This window comes from Syngnathus acus, chromosome 17 (genome assembly GCF_901709675.1).
Source record: "Syngnathus acus chromosome 17, fSynAcu1.2, whole genome shotgun sequence".
Classification (NCBI taxonomy): domain Eukaryota; kingdom Metazoa; phylum Chordata; class Actinopteri; order Syngnathiformes; family Syngnathidae; genus Syngnathus; species Syngnathus acus.
Window position 1 is genome coordinate 5,134,487 of NC_051102.1, and position 14,747 is coordinate 5,149,233.

General features: G+C 50.4%; 2 protein-coding genes across 3 annotated transcripts; both read left to right on the forward strand.

Annotated features, from left to right (window-relative positions):
- On the forward strand, nucleotides 1–5,390 carry afg3l2 (AFG3-like AAA ATPase 2). Of its 2 annotated transcripts, none has more exons than XM_037276439.1 (17): nucleotides 1–240; nucleotides 493–577; nucleotides 646–708; nucleotides 862–998; nucleotides 1,195–1,347; nucleotides 1,419–1,493; nucleotides 1,862–1,986; nucleotides 2,384–2,660; nucleotides 2,726–2,863; nucleotides 2,931–3,084; nucleotides 3,652–3,759; nucleotides 3,838–3,963; nucleotides 4,126–4,236; nucleotides 4,315–4,430; nucleotides 4,489–4,689; nucleotides 4,760–4,954; nucleotides 5,037–5,390. In XM_037276439.1, the coding sequence occupies exons 1-17, from the start codon at nucleotides 151–153 to the stop codon at nucleotides 5,274–5,276; spliced, it is 2,394 nt and encodes a 797-aa protein (XP_037132334.1). In that variant the 5' UTR covers nucleotides 1–150; the 3' UTR covers nucleotides 5,277–5,390. The 2 variants fall into 2 exon arrangements, with proteins under 2 accessions (XP_037132334.1, XP_037132335.1); XM_037276440.1 differs by having other exon boundaries at nucleotides 1,195–1,344.
- Nucleotides 5,391–10,421: 5,031 nt separating this feature from the next.
- LOC119136770 (poly(U)-binding-splicing factor PUF60-like) lies at nucleotides 10,422–14,223 on the forward strand. Its single transcript, XM_037275498.1, has 10 exons — nucleotides 10,422–11,059; nucleotides 11,179–11,265; nucleotides 11,621–11,668; nucleotides 11,769–11,930; nucleotides 12,025–12,117; nucleotides 12,192–12,405; nucleotides 12,477–12,634; nucleotides 12,691–12,775; nucleotides 12,851–13,020; nucleotides 13,374–14,223. The coding sequence occupies exons 1-10, from the start codon at nucleotides 10,946–10,948 to the stop codon at nucleotides 13,671–13,673; spliced, it is 1,431 nt and encodes a 476-aa protein (XP_037131393.1). The 5' UTR covers nucleotides 10,422–10,945; the 3' UTR covers nucleotides 13,674–14,223.
- The last annotated feature ends 524 nt before the right edge of the window (nucleotides 14,224–14,747 follow it).

A 14,747-nucleotide genomic window follows, 5' to 3' on the forward strand; every position in this document is an offset into this window, starting at 1 on the left:
TTGTTCCCGTGTCGAAGAAGCTGCGCACAACAGACATGGCGGACTGGAACGCTTACGGAACAGCGATGTTGAACTTGAGGAGTGTCCCATAACACTCTCGCTCCAGAGTTGCTTTTTGAAGTCGTCACCGTTTCCTCGGTCTGCGTGACCATGGCTCACCGCTACCTTCGCTTGTCGGTGGGCTGCTGCAAGGTGCTGCGACTTCTCGTAGCTCCTTCGCCCGCCACCAGCGGGCTGCTGGTAGGTGCCCCCTTGTCCCTTCTCATTGGTTACAGCTAGCAGAGCAAACATGTCCGAAAGGTTGCATATCGCTTCAACCCCAACTGCAACTGTAAAAAAGACAAGTGGGGCTGGATTCCGCGTCATATTGCATGTGACGTCATAACTTTCGAGTGGAGAGAAGTCTGGACTGCTTTGACGAACCCGCTCATCGCCTTTTTCGCACCTCTTGCGAACAAAATGATGATTGCTCGCCAATTGTTTGTTGGCCAGGCGACAAGACGGCTGGCGAGTGAGCGGACTTTGTTGAGTGAGCTGATGTTGGCCTGTCGGAGTCTGACCTCCAGACCCCCCAAAGGTTCTTCGTCAGCATCATCTTACTCTTCTGAAAAAAACTTGCACTGATGCGTTTGCTCGTCTCTGCAGGCTTTGAGAAGTATTTTCCCGACAGTGGAAAGAATTCCAAGAAAGCTCATTCACCAGACAAAGGTGAGATTCAACTGCTTGGCAGGAGAGGAGGGCGATGCAAAAAATTGAGCGCTGGCACGAAGGCGTAGTCCAGAATTGTCCGGAATTACGGTTTCCATCTATACCCCATTCATTGTTCAGCCCTAATGTGGACTTTTACTTGTGTGCGGACAGACGACAAAGCTGACGACGCTCCGCCAGAGGTGGGGCCATCCGGAGGGGGCGGGGCGGGAGGAGGCGATGGAAAACGAGGAGGCGATGGAAAACGAGGAGGACGGAAGGAGTCGAACTGGTACAGCCGTCTGCAGAAGGTGAGTGCGGTCGAGCGCACCAGCTGGACGCTGTGAACGGCGGCGTGCCAGACGATCAGGCCAAGCCAACCCATTGCTCGCTATCCTCAACAAGACGGATCACGTGATCCAAGCCGCAATGTCGTTTACATTCCTGCAAGTGTCCGACGTCCCGTAATGGTGAGGAGAAGATGAGAACAGAAGCCTTTGCTTGTAGGGTGACATTCCCTGGGATGAGAAGGAGTTCCGCATGTCCCTATTGAGCGGCGTGGCCTTCTGGACCGCCGTGGCCTATTACTTCCTGTTCAGGGACGGAAGCCGAGAGGTCACCTGGAAGGACTTTGTCAACAACATCTTGTCCAAAGGCGTGGTGAGGGAACGCCGACATCGATAGCGACGATGACCACGGTGCTGACGGCGGTCCTCGTCTTTGTGTCGCAGGTGGATAGGCTGGAGGTGGTGAACAAGCGCTACGTTAAAGTGGTCTTCTCTCCCGGGAAGATGCCCGTGGACGGGGTGAGTCGGCCGTCTCTAATTACTAGAAGATGCGGAGGGAGGGAGGGAGGGAGTGTGCGGGCGCGACTCGCCGTTGCCGGGGAAAGGTGGGTCGGCCGGTAAAGTCGGTGGCCACGTTGACGCTCAAAAGTCAGTGTCATATCGATGCACTCCGACCAAGCCGTCGCATTGGCGTTTCTGATAACCCAGAATTGAGCCCCGCCGCAAATATGAGGGCCACCTCAGTGAGCCTTGTTTGATTGGCTGGCCTCGTCTTCGCAGGGTCACGAGGTTATATGTGAAAATGCCGACTTTCAAGTCGTTCCCACATGGGCCGGCCTCCTTAGCGTCAAGCGGTGACGTGCCGCCGCGCCTGTTTCTCCCTGCAGCAGTACGTGTGGTTCAACATCGGCAGTGTGGACACCTTTGAGAGGAACCTGGAGAATGCCCAATACGAACTGGGCATCGAGGGCGAGAGCCGCGTGCCCGTGGTCTACGCCACAGAGAGCGACGGGTGAGCAACCTCCAAATGCCTCGTAAAGAGGTGTGAAGCCCCGCACCAACCTTTGCTGTGCTCACAAAGACAAATAGTGAGGGCCAAGCCTGGATGAGTTGACTTGTTGGGGCCTTTTCCATCTCTCTTTTGGGAGCTCCCTCAATTCAACTCATGTGAGTCTTGATCGGCGTTCAGCACACGCCAATTGGAGGTGCTGACTAAATGAGCACAAGTAGCGGTGGGTGGAATAACCGAGAAACACCGGCCCCGCCCGGGGCCAGTGTTGACGACTCATCCAGTTGAAAGCTCTCCAAACGATTGGCTACACGGAACACGCATTTGTGAGCGTCTCCAAGGACAGCGCTGAAGTTGAAATGGGTGTGAAAGAGGGCCTTTTCTTGACCCTGTACGTCAGGACCTTCCTCCTGAGCATGCTGCCCACCGCCCTCATCATCGGCTTCCTGCTCTTCATGCTGCGGCGAGGCCCGGCGGGGGCGGGACGGCCTGGCCGCGGCGGCATGGGCGGCTTGTTCAGCGTCAGCGAGACCACCGCCAAGATCCTCAAGGACGAAATCGACGTCAAGTTCAAAGATGTGGCCGGCTGCGAGGAGGCCAAGCTGGAGATCATGGAGTTTGTCAACTTTCTGAAGAACCCCAAACAGTACGAGGACCTCGGCGCCAAGATCCCCAAGGTCAGCTCAGGGCGGGGTGGGGGCTGGCAGGGCGGCTCCGTTGATGCTTTCCTCGCCGTTGCCAGGGCGCCATCCTGACGGGGCCTCCTGGTACGGGGAAGACCCTCCTGGCAAAGGCCACGGCGGGCGAGGCCAACGTTCCCTTCATTACCGTCAACGGCTCCGAGTTCCTGGAGATGTTTGTGGGCGTGGGCCCGGCCCGGGTGAGCGCCGGCTCATCTCCTACCGCTCGCTCCCTGTCCGCGCTCGCTGACCGCGCTTCCCGCACAGGTCCGGGATCTGTTCGTCATGGCCAGGAAGAACGCGCCCTGCATCCTCTTCATCGACGAGATCGACGCGGTGGGACGCAAGCGGGGGCGGGGCAACTTCGGGGGGCAGAGCGAGCAGGAGAACACCTTGAACCAGCTGCTGGTGGAGATGGACGGTCAGACGCCGTCGTAGCGCTGCTCCGCTCGCCAGCCCGAGCCCTTAGTCTTCTGTTGAGCCCGCTTTGGAGTTTGCGAGATTCCATTTTCCGCTTGAGTTCCCGGCACTCAATGAAAAGAAGCTTCAAGCTCTCCCGACTCAAACGCTCGCATCAGAACAAGAACGCTGTAGTGGCGAGATACCTGGGGGAAATGTCAGTTTCACACTTGAAACTTAAAATTGACAATGAAAAGCGACTCGTGTACAGCCCGGCTCCATTTCGTGATTTGACAATTTGTCCCGACTGAATTTGTAAGACTTGACGCAGGACAGAAGCTGGGGTGTGTCTGAGACATTGGCAGGTTGGCGGCTGTCGCTCATTGACGTTTTTGAGGGTCCTTGTTATCCCTCCACCGTTTTTTTTCCGATGGATTGCTAGCGCCTTTAGTTAAGTCTCCAAAAGCAACATCCAAACATTTTTTCCCCCTAAAACACGAGAAATGTGAACTCAACATTCGGCAAATGGTGGGCATTCTAAAAAAAGAAACAATAAAAGAAGCCTGACACTCCCTTTTGCATGTTGCAGGGTTTAACACGGCAACCAATGTGGTGGTTTTGGCGGGAACCAATCGGGCGGACATCTTGGACCCGGCGCTACTGAGGCCGGGACGCTTTGACAGGCAAATTTACATCGGTGAGCGGGCGGGGCGAGGCGTCACTTTCTCCAGAGCCGTTGCCATCACGGTGCCGTCACTCACGCCTGTCATTTCAGGTCCTCCCGACATCAAAGGGCGAGTGTCCATCTTTAAAGTCCACCTTCGACCTCTCAAGTTGGACTCGGTCACAAATAGAGATGCCTTGGCCCGCAAAATGGCAGCGCTCACGCCTGGTTTCTCAGGTAAGGTACAAGCAGGTGAAGCCTTGACCAGACAAGAATCAAGTCCAAGCTTGCGTGCTGGGCCGCCATCGTGAGATGAAGACGTCGGCCAGCAGTTGCTACTTCTCGCTCCCAAAACGCTTGTCTCGGGCTCAGTCCGATATCAGACCATGTGCTCGGCAGGTGCGGACATTGCCAACGTTTGCAACGAGGCGGCCCTCATTGCTGCACGGCATTTGTGCAACGCCATCCAGCAGAAGCACTTTGAGCAGGCCATCGAGAGGGTCATCGGAGGTGAGCGCCTCCGCTGGCCGGCCGGCCGGCCGGCCCTGCACCCCACCGTACTTGGGAACATGCTGTTCCTCTTTTCAGGCCTGGAAAAGAAGACGCAGGTCCTCCAGCCTGACGAGAAGAAGACGGTGGCCTATCACGAGGCGGGACACGCCGTTGCCGGCTGGTTCCTGGAGCACGCCGACCCGCTGCTGAAGGTGGGCCCACTCGGCCATCTAGTGAACGTGGCGTGCGCTTACCCCACGCTGCATCCAGGTGTCCATCATCCCCCGGGGCCGCGGCCTGGGCTATGCGCAGTACCTCCCCAGGGAGCAGTTCCTGTACACCACGGAGCAGCTGCTGGACCGCATGTGCATGACACTAGGCGGTCGCGTGGCCGAGGAGATCTTCTTCGGCAGAATCACCACAGGCGCTCAGGACGACCTGCGCAAGGTCACCCAGAGCGCCTATGCGCAGGTCAGACAGAAGTGACGCGCCGAGTCGGGTCACAGCGCCGCCCTGTCATCGCGGTCTCTGGCTCTCACAGATCGTGCAGTTCGGCATGAACGCCAAGGTGGGCCAGGTGTCCTTCGAACTCCCCCGGCAGGGCGAGATGGTTCTGGAGAAGCCGTACAGCGAGGCCACGGCACGCCTCATCGACGCCGAGGTCCGAGACCTCATCGCAGATGCCTACCGCAGAACTCTGAGCCTGCTGAGTGACAAGAAGGCTGAGGTGGAGAAGGTGAGGCAGGCGGGCCGGCTCTGGGTGCTTTTGTCTGGCTGATGGCTCTGCTGCTGCAACTTCTGCGCTTGTTATCCTGAAGGTGGCGCTGCGACTGCTGGAGAAGGAGGTTCTGGACAAGAATGACATGGTGGAGCTGCTGGGAAAACGACCTTTCTCTGAGAAGTCCACGTACGAAGAGCTGGTGGAGGGCACAGGCGGCGAGACCGAGGACACCGCGTTGCCTGCCGGCCTCAAGGACTGGAACCGCGAGAGGAAGGACAAGGAGGAGAGCCCGGATGAGCAAGTGGCCCGCCAGATTTCTGGAGGGATGCCCTTCTAGATAAACCCGTTGCCAGAGTCTCCAGATGTGACCGCTCCTGAGGAGGTGGAAGCGACAGTGGCACTCGATTTTATTTATAAAGCTCGATGAGCACCACGCTAATGCCAAATGCTACTGCTAATGTCTGTCAACCCTGTGTTGAGAGCTTCTAAAACCATCTGCTACTGACAACGTGACATGGTTCATAACGCCAGTCAACTCCAAGCATTCGCCTCTTCACTGCCGCATCTTGACGTCGACTGCGGTTCCAGATGTTAAAAGCCACGGGGAACTAAGTGAACAAAATTGGATTATTCAAATGCTTGTTGCGTGCATGTTCTTTGACCGGTGAGGTCCTTGGTCACCAGCACACCTAATATGTGTTTGTCGTCATGATTGATTTCACACCGAAAAGCCATTTTCAACACTTGAGTTTCGTAAAAATAACGTGGTTCAACAAATAATCTAATATAAATTAAATTTGCTAAATTAAACCTAGATTGCGGCGTGCGGGTCTCCACTACCATACATGTTACAATTGACATACAGTATCCAGAACAGTTATAAGTAAAACGACTGTTTAATTATTTTGCGGTGAGGTAATGACAAAAAATATACATATATTTAGGTCATTCCAGTTTACAGGACTTGGAGCTACAATTCACAATGTTAGTATCAAGTACCAATGACAATAAAATGTACACTACTATGAAAAAAGCAAAACATCGACTAATAAAAATAGTTCCGTTGCAGAAAAAGAAAATCGTGGGTTTCGAACGTCTGCATGGATCTCCATGAGCTCGCGACCCTCGTGAGAATAAACTGTTCAAATTAGTGTTGGCTCGTGAGTGACCGATTCGTTCAAAAGGACGAATCATTTCAGTGATTCGTTCTTTTTTTCATTTCATATGACTTCAACCAGTAGGTGTCGGTAATGCACATTGAAGCTGGTGCCACCTCGCCAATTGTTTTGTTTTAACAAAACGAAGAAGAAAGTAACGTCACTTCCCGTTCACGAACGAGTCGTGAATTGCATTTCCCGTTCACCAACGAACGAATCTGTGAGTGAGTGATTCGCATTTCCAGTTCATCGCGAGAACGGATCAGTGGGGGAACGCATCCGGACTTTCCTGTTCGCGAACGAGTCAACGAGTGAACTGCCTTCCTTCCCACCGTGCATCAACGGATAAGTCAGTGAAGGTGTTGCGTCTCCCTCCTGGCGTGAACTATGTAAGTCAGAATGTCGATTTGCCAAGGAAAGAAAGAACCACTCACTGAAACACCACTTCTTTTATGCACATTTTCTCCAAGCTAACGGCTAACTTTATTGCATGAAGGGATGCGCCGTTATGCAAAAACGGGGAGATTCTGCTTCTCTTTGGGTAATCTTGATTTTATAAATTAAAGTCCCAATGGCAGTGAGCAGCAGCGGAGCCCCATTTCAACCCCTTACATTGAGTGCCAAGCAGGGAAGAAATGGGTACCATTTTTATAGTCTCTGGTATGACCCGGCCGGGGTTTGAACCCACAACCTTCCAGTTTCAGGGCGGACACTCTACCACTAGGTCATTGAGCTGCTAGACGCTGTAGTATAGTGGTATAACACTTATAGTAGTTTTTAAATAACGTGTATGCATATACACGTCTAAATATTGTTATCCAATATATCTACTGCAATTTCATATTGGATTGCTGGTTTGAAATGTACTTTTAATATTATTATTTTTAATAAACATTTATGTTAAAACTTGTCTGGTGTTTTATTCCTTGTTTTTATATTCACCAATTAAAACATAAAAATCAGACATTTGGTTAACTGCTTTATATGACAATATGTGTAGGTAGACCTAAGGACACTTCAATAGGTACACTACACGAGGTTAAAAAAAAAAAAAAGAATAAAGAAAGGGTTAATTGCACAACAAAAGCACATGTAGGTATATTCTCACACCTAGGATCGAACCAAGTTCTTGCCGAGCAAGAGCCCGAGTCACTAACCAGTCGGCTATTTCGACCAGCAACCTACTAGTGCTTGCACTGTTTTGTACTAGTGATGTGCATTCCAGTTCTCAAGTGAACTGAATCTTTAGAATCGGTTGTGTGTGTTTAACGAGGGTAACTTGGAAAACATATTGGAACGCGGCCCCGAGGACTAGAGCTTGACACCTGTGACCTTTGACCATGATATTTCCCTAATAAAGTGGCCTGTTATTAGGTACACTTGAAAATGGCGGTGTACCTAATGGAGTGTCCGTGTGATTCCCTCGTTAAGTGCACCTGCGTGAAACGTTTTAGCTCCTGCAGAAAGTGAAAGTGGCTAAAACTTTTCACGCAGGTGCACTTAACGAGGGTAACTTGGAAAACATAATGGAACGCGGCCCCGAGGACTAGAGCTTGACACCTGTGACCTTTGACCATGATATTTCCCTAATAAAGTGGCCTGTTATTAGGTACACTTGAAAATGGCGGTGTACCTAATGGAGTGACCGTGTGATTCCCTCGTTAAGTGCACCTGCGTGAAAAGTTTTAGCTCCTGCAGAACGTGAAAGTGGCTAAAACTTTTCACGCAGGTGCACTTAACGAGGGTAACTTGGAAAACATATTGGAACGCGGCCCCTCGAGGACTAGAGCTTGACACCTGTGACCTTTGACCATGATGTTTCCCTAATAAAGTGGCCTGTTATTAGGTACACTTGAAAATGGCGGTGTACCTAATGGAGTGTCCGTGTGATTCCCTCGTTAAGTGCACCTGCGTGAAAAGTTTTAGCTCCTGCAGAACGTGAAAGTGGCTAAAACTTTTCACGCAGGTGCACTTAACGAGGGTAACTTGGAAAACATATTGGAACGCGGCCCCTCGAGGACTAGAGCTTGACACCTGTGACCTTTGACCATGATATTTCCCTAATAAAGTGGCCTGTTATTAGGTACACTTGAAAATGGCGGTGTACCTAATGGAGTGTCTGTGTGCGTCCCTCGTTAAGTACACCTGCGTGAAAAGTTTTAGCTCCTGCAGAACGTGAAAGTGGCTAAAACTTTTCACGCAGGTGCACTTAACGAGGGTAACTTGGAAAACATATTGGAACGCGGCCCTTCGAGGACTGGAGGTTGGCACCCCTGGTTTAAGTGAAAAGTGCCACACCCGCCCTCAACCCCACTTTCTGATTGGCTGTTTTATCTGTGACGTCACTTGGACACTCCATTAGGTACACCGCCATTTTTAGGTGTATCTAATAACAGGCCAGTTCATTAGGGAAAAATCATGGCCAAAGCTTAACTGAAAGTGAAAAGTGCCACACCCGCCCTCACCCCCACTTTCTGATTGGCTGTTTGATCTGTGACGTCGCACGGACACTCCTTTAGGTACGCCGCCATTTTCAAGCGTACCTAAAAACAGGCCAGTTCATTAGGGAAAAATCATGGCCAAAGCTGAACTGAAAGTGAAAAGTGCCACACCCGCCCTCACCCCCACCTCCTGATTGGCTGGTTGATCTGTGACGTCACACAGACACTACATTAGGTACACCACCATTTTCAGGTGTACATAATAACGTTATGCATTTTTTGTACGTGTCAAGAATGTGTATTTGACTACTTGCTCTTTATTTTGGTTGACACCAACACATATTACACAATGTAAAACACATATACAGATTGTCATATAAAGCAGTTAACCAAATGTCAAATTTTTGTTTTCATGCCCAAAAACATAAAAACAAGGAATAAAACACCAGACAAGTTTTAACAGGTTTTTAATGTTTATTAAAATAATAATAAATTTCAAACCAGCAATCTAATGTGAAATTGCAGTAGATATGCATACACATATTGTCATATAAAGCAGTTAACCAAATGTCAGATTTTTATATTTTAATTGGCGATTATAAAAACAAGGAATAAAACACCAGACAAGTTTTAACATAAATGTTTATTAAACATAATATTAAAAGTACATTTCAAACCAGCAATCCAATGTGAAATTGCAGTAGATATATTGGAAACAATATTTAGGCGTATATATGCATACACGTTATTTAAAAACTACTATAAATGTCAAGATTACCCAATGAGAAGCATAATCTCCCCGTTTTTTGCATAACGGCGCATCCCTTCATGCAATAAAGTTAGCCGTTAGCTTGGAGAAAACGCGCATAAAAGAAGTGGTGTTTCAGTGAGTGGTTCTTTCTTTCCTTGGCAAATCGTAAATGTAGATTCTGGCTGACATAGTTCACGCCAGGAGACGACTGATCCGTTGATGCACGGGAAGGAAGGCAGTTCACCCATTAACTCGTTCGCGAACGGGAAAGTCAGGATTCGTTCCCTCACTGATCCGTTCTCGCAATGAACTGGAAATGCAAATCACTCACTCACTGGCTCGTTCACTCAAGATCCGATTCACGACTCGTTCGTGAACGGGAAGTTACGTAATTTTCTTCTTCTTTTTTGTTTTACGGCCAGGTGGCACCAGCTTCAATGCACATTACCGACACCTACTGGTTGAAGTCATATGAACTGAAAAAAGAACGAATCACTTTAGGAAGTGAATAATTCGTTCTTATGAACGAATCGTTGCCGACGAATCAGTGTGTAGGCGTTGTATTATAGAAAGAAATGTGTGAATTACCCGAGGCAATTATTATTATTATATTTGGGGGGGGGGGGGGGGTGGTAGTTGTATTGTTTGATGTAAATGTTGTTCCCACGGGATGTTGTAATATAGAGAAAAATGTGTGCGTTTCCGTTGTCGAAATTACCGTGTTTACCTGATTGTTTTTTGTCTGGTGTATTGCTTAGTTGTGTGTTATTGAAGTTAATAAAAAAAACGGATCAGTGTGTGTAGGGGGGGACGATTCCTTGAACGATTCGTTTGAACGAATCTTTTGAGTGAACTGATTCTAAAGATTCAGTTCACTTAAAAGAACAGGGATGCACATCACTAGTTCAGATCATGGCTGGATTCCAATGAGCAATCGACATCGTTTTTTTCCGTTCTTCGCGAAACGATGCTTCATTCGAGGAAGTCGCATTTATAACATTTGGATTTTTCCAGTTTCGACCTCAAAGCGGGTTTCATGTGGAATTGTTTTAAATAGCTAAATTAATGTAATAATTTAAAAAGATAAAATGTGTTTATAATCTTGTGAGTTAAGTTTTACCATTGATGAGAAAGCGCGGCCAGAGGAAGTGACGTAGCGTGTCCTGGCGCTGCTCCGTCACACGAGTGGCATTCAGACGCAAACATTCGCCCCAAAACCTCATCAGTGGACCGAACCGAACGCTCACAGCTACATACACGCAGAGACAGAACCTGACTGAAGCTCGAGTTTAAGGTGCTGGCCGCGTGTGCGGTAGGAACATGAAACATTTTCCTTCTGGAAATTGCTCCTTCGACAGATGCATGCTAAGCTAACGCTAACCGAGCCACTCTGTGCGTGTCGTAGACACTGCGTGCTAAGCCTTCGTCCACGTTAATAACATTCTTAGCCCAAGAAACGGAAGATACGGACAGATGATAGTGTCTGTACGACAACTATGACAGCTGTTGAGAAATTTGGACTTCCAGCCTTCCAAAAGTTGTATCACATAAGATAAAAGTGTAAGTATAAATGCGAAAAAGTTGAAAGTGTTGCTGGAAATCCACTTGAATGGCGTCGCCAAGGGTAACGGAGTAAGGCAAGCCAGCGGACGCGGTGATGCCACTGCGCATGCTCGTCATGGAGAACGGACAAGGCAACGCGACCACCAGCACCGCGACGAGGCTCGGCCTGCCGCCGCTCACCCCCGACCAGCAGGAGGCGCTGCAGAAGTTAAGGCCAAACGGACAACTCTATAAACGATGAACAAAAATACTCAACTCAATTTGATAGTCAACTATCTTCCGATTAACTGTTGCACTTATAATCTGATTGCTCATTCACCTGGACAGGCCAAGAAGTATGCCATGGAGCAAAGCATCCGGAATGTTTTGGCCAGGCAGACCATGGCTCAGCAGCAACAGCTCAGCGGACTGCAGGTACACACAAACTCCTGTATGCTCGTGCACCCGTTTCATGATGGCAGTCGGGCCAATGTTGACTCCCTGATGATTCACAAATCGAACTGTGCACAAGTGTTTCCTACCTTGCTATCTTGGGTTGAGGCTGCCGCACCCACGGGCCGGCTCATCCAATCAGATTCAGACATCTTCGCAACCTTGTAGACAATCGGAAATTGGAGAACCGCAATTCAATTCTGTTTGATTTCTCAGATTTTCATATATCCATTTTCAACACTGCTTATCCTGTTCAGGGTCGCAGGAGTGTGGGAGCCTCATTTGCATATGTATATGTGTGTGTTTATATATATATATATATATGTGTGCGTGTCAGATGGCGTCCTTGTCGGTGGGTTTCGGAGAACTTTCTCCTCTGCAATCAGTAAGTTGTCATTTCTTATTTTGTGGAGCGTCAACAAAAGGTGCTAATGTCTTGTTTTGACGACGCGAGCTAATGCGGCTGGTGGTGACTTCCTGTTGAGGTGGCGGCTCAACGCCAGCGTGCCCTGGCCATCATGTGCCGCGTCTATGTGGGCTCTATCTACTACGAGCTGGGCGAAGACACCATCAGACAGGCCTTCATCCCCTTCGGACCCATCAAAAGCATCGACATGTCCTTTGACTCTGTCACCATGAAGCACAAGGTCAGAAGTCACAACCCAGTGCTTCGCATCCAATGGAACATGCAGCGTTGTCCAAATGTCAAGTCATACGGGGAAACGCCGCTTGCCTGTTCAGGGTTTTGCTTTTGTGGAGTACGAGACGCCAGAAGCGGCTCAACTGGCTCTGGACCAAATGAACTCTGTCGTTCTCGGAGGACGAAACATTAAGGTCGGCTCGAGGTGGATGCCCCTCGCCGCCGTAGGCCGCCCACGGTCAAACAATCGACTCCGTACTTTGAACAGGTGGGCCGGCCCAGTAACATCGGGCAGGCTCTGCCCATCATCGAGCAGTTGGCGGAGGAAGCACGGGCCTTCAACAGGATCTACGTGGCGTCTGTTCATCGTGACCTGTCGGACGGCGACATCCGGAGCGTCTTCGAGGCCTTTGGGAAGATCAAGTCATGCATGTTGGCTCGCGAACCCACCACGGGACGCCACAAAAGCTACGGCTACATCGGTGAGACGGTTGCAAGGAAGCCACCGTGTGGTTGCGATGCGCTGACTGACACCTTTTGCCTTTCCCTGCAGAGTACGACAAGCCCCAGTCTGCCGTCGACGCAGTGGCCTCCATGAACCTGTTTGACCTGGGCGGCCAGTACTTGAGAGTTGGGAAGGCTGTCACCCCGCCCGTGCCGCTCATCACCGCCTCCGGAGGCCTGGCCGCGGCCGCCAACTTCAGTGCGCAGGTGGGTCCCTCCCGATGATGTCATCGTGTGCCATGATGGCATTATGTCACTTTCAGGATCCGGTGGGAGCGTCGGTGCTGCGAGCGCTGGCCGGTCTTCCGCAAGGCGTCATGGCCGCTCAAGCTCCGGGCGTCATCACAGGTGGGAAGCCTGCCGCCTCAGCATCACACCCCGCCCACTTCCCTGACTCCGCTGCGTGTGATGTCACTGTTTCAGGCGTGACCCCGGCTCGAACCGGGCTGCCTCAAGTGGCTCTGGTCAATCCTGTTCTGGCTGCGCCCCCTGCCCTGAGGATGGATGAAGAGCTCCACCAGGGGGCACACCTGGACGCGAGTAAACCGAACGATGGACACCATGATATCAACAAGATCGTACGCAATCACAAAGTAAAAAGTCAGACGGACACTTGGGATGCACTTACTGTGGGAAAGGTTGCGACTATAATCGGATCCCTTTGATTCTCTTTTAAAACTATATTTTGGACTACTGGGATGACTTAAGTCCACCGTGTGGTTACGTTGGAACTACCTTGGAATTGATTTGAGAAGAATGCAGTGTCATGAAATGTTTGCAATCATATGGTGTTTTATATGATTTTGGGACAATGCTGGGATTATTTGGGACTACGTTTGAAATGACTTCTGGCTACGGGGGATTTCTGGGACGCTCCCTCGGCAGCGGTTAGGTATGCCTTGGCACTCGCCCGCACGGTAACATTTGAGCGCTTGTTTGCCCACAGTCGCGTGTGATGGTCCTGAGAAACATGGTCGGCCAGGACGACATCGACGACCAACTGGAAGGCGAGGTGACGGAGGAGTGCGGCAAGTTCGGCCAGGTCAAGCGAGTGGTCATCTACCAGGAGCGGCAGGGAGAGGACGCCGACGCTGCCGTCATCATCAAGATCTTTGTGGAGTTCAACCACACGGCTGAGATGAATCGAGCCGTCCGGGCTTTAGACCGTCGCTGGTTCGGCGGTCGCAAAGTGGCGGCCGAGGCCTATGAACAGGAGCGCTTTGAGAACAACGACCTGTCGGCATAGACGCACAGCGACTGGCCAAGGATGTCCGATCGGCACGGACGAAGTCAAGGCTACCCTGCGGGCGGAGAAGACGCTAGCCAGCGGCAACCTGGGAGTGCAAGTGCTAGTCTGTCGCCGACGACCACGACCTGTTGGCACTGAGCCTGTCTGTCGGCGCGGGCTTTGCCGAGTGCCATCTTTCGGCAAAGACGCTTGGAGTGCTGCCACCTGTCAGCATAGCCGCGTGCTAATGGCGACTTGCCTGCGTGGCGGCGCAAGCTCCTGTTTGGGTTGGAGCATCAGAATTAGGACTCAATTGAGTGGCGAAACGGCCACGCTCGGCTGTACCTTGACAAGGACGGGAAGTTGCCAGAAAGAACGATGACGTCTGTTAACAGGCGGGGCTCTTCCACTTGCGCTCACCATGGTGACCTTTCTTGGCAATCGCGCAACTGTGCTCCATGTTACATCAGCTGACTAACAACTGTTTGAATCTCATCGAATGCCCGCAAGCATTTTATAAGTTTCTCTTTTGGTTTTGTATTAAAGGAAACACAGAAACTGAGCACAACACTTGGAGGTTTGTTTTTCCCCATGATGCTGACATCCGAGCGCCATCTGGTGGCACTGCCGGAACAGCTCGTGCCGCCACAAGCAAAGTAATTGGTGCTGATTGGCGGCGGTCTTACTTATTGAGTTTGATGGAAGAGGATGTCGATGCAGGAGCTCTTGTCTGTTTTTGCCTAGTGAAACAGTAGTCCTGTTTCCATTGAAACCACTCAGGGGCTACGAAAATAAATCCACGCGACAGCCTAGGCCAGTGGTCGGTAACCTGCGGCTCTTTACCGCCGCCCTAGTGGCTCCCTGGAGCGTTTTAAAAAATGTATGAAAACGGAAAAAGATGAGGGAAAATATATTTTCTATGTTAGTATAGTTTCTGTAGCAGGGAAAACTCGAGAAAAACATTCTCAACGTTTTCTAATGCTGTAAATTGTGTAGAATACATATTAACTTAAAAAAAGAAATCAAATGGACTGGTTCGCCTTTGTATGTGCCTAGGCTCTAGAACCAGTACATCTTATTTCTTTTTGACTT

Bases quoted from the DNA above. Each gene is read 5' to 3' on its own strand.
- LOC119136770 (XM_037275498.1), top strand. From the start codon at position 10,946: ATGCCACTGCGCATGCTCGTCATGGAGAACGGACAAGGCAACGCGACC. The intron at 11,060-11,178 runs TTAAGGCCAAAC...TCACCTGGACAG, and splicing joins AGCAGGAGGCGCTGCAGAAG to GCCAAGAAGTATGCCATGGA. The intron at 11,266-11,620 runs GTACACACAAAC...TGTGCGTGTCAG, and splicing joins AACAGCTCAGCGGACTGCAG to ATGGCGTCCTTGTCGGTGGG.
- afg3l2 (XM_037276439.1), top strand. From the start codon at position 151: ATGGCTCACCGCTACCTTCGCTTGTCGGTGGGCTGCTGCAAGGTGCTG. The intron at 3,085-3,651 runs GTCAGACGCCGT...TGCATGTTGCAG, and splicing joins GCTGCTGGTGGAGATGGACG to GGTTTAACACGGCAACCAAT. The intron at 3,964-4,125 runs GTAAGGTACAAG...TGTGCTCGGCAG, and splicing joins GCTCACGCCTGGTTTCTCAG to GTGCGGACATTGCCAACGTT.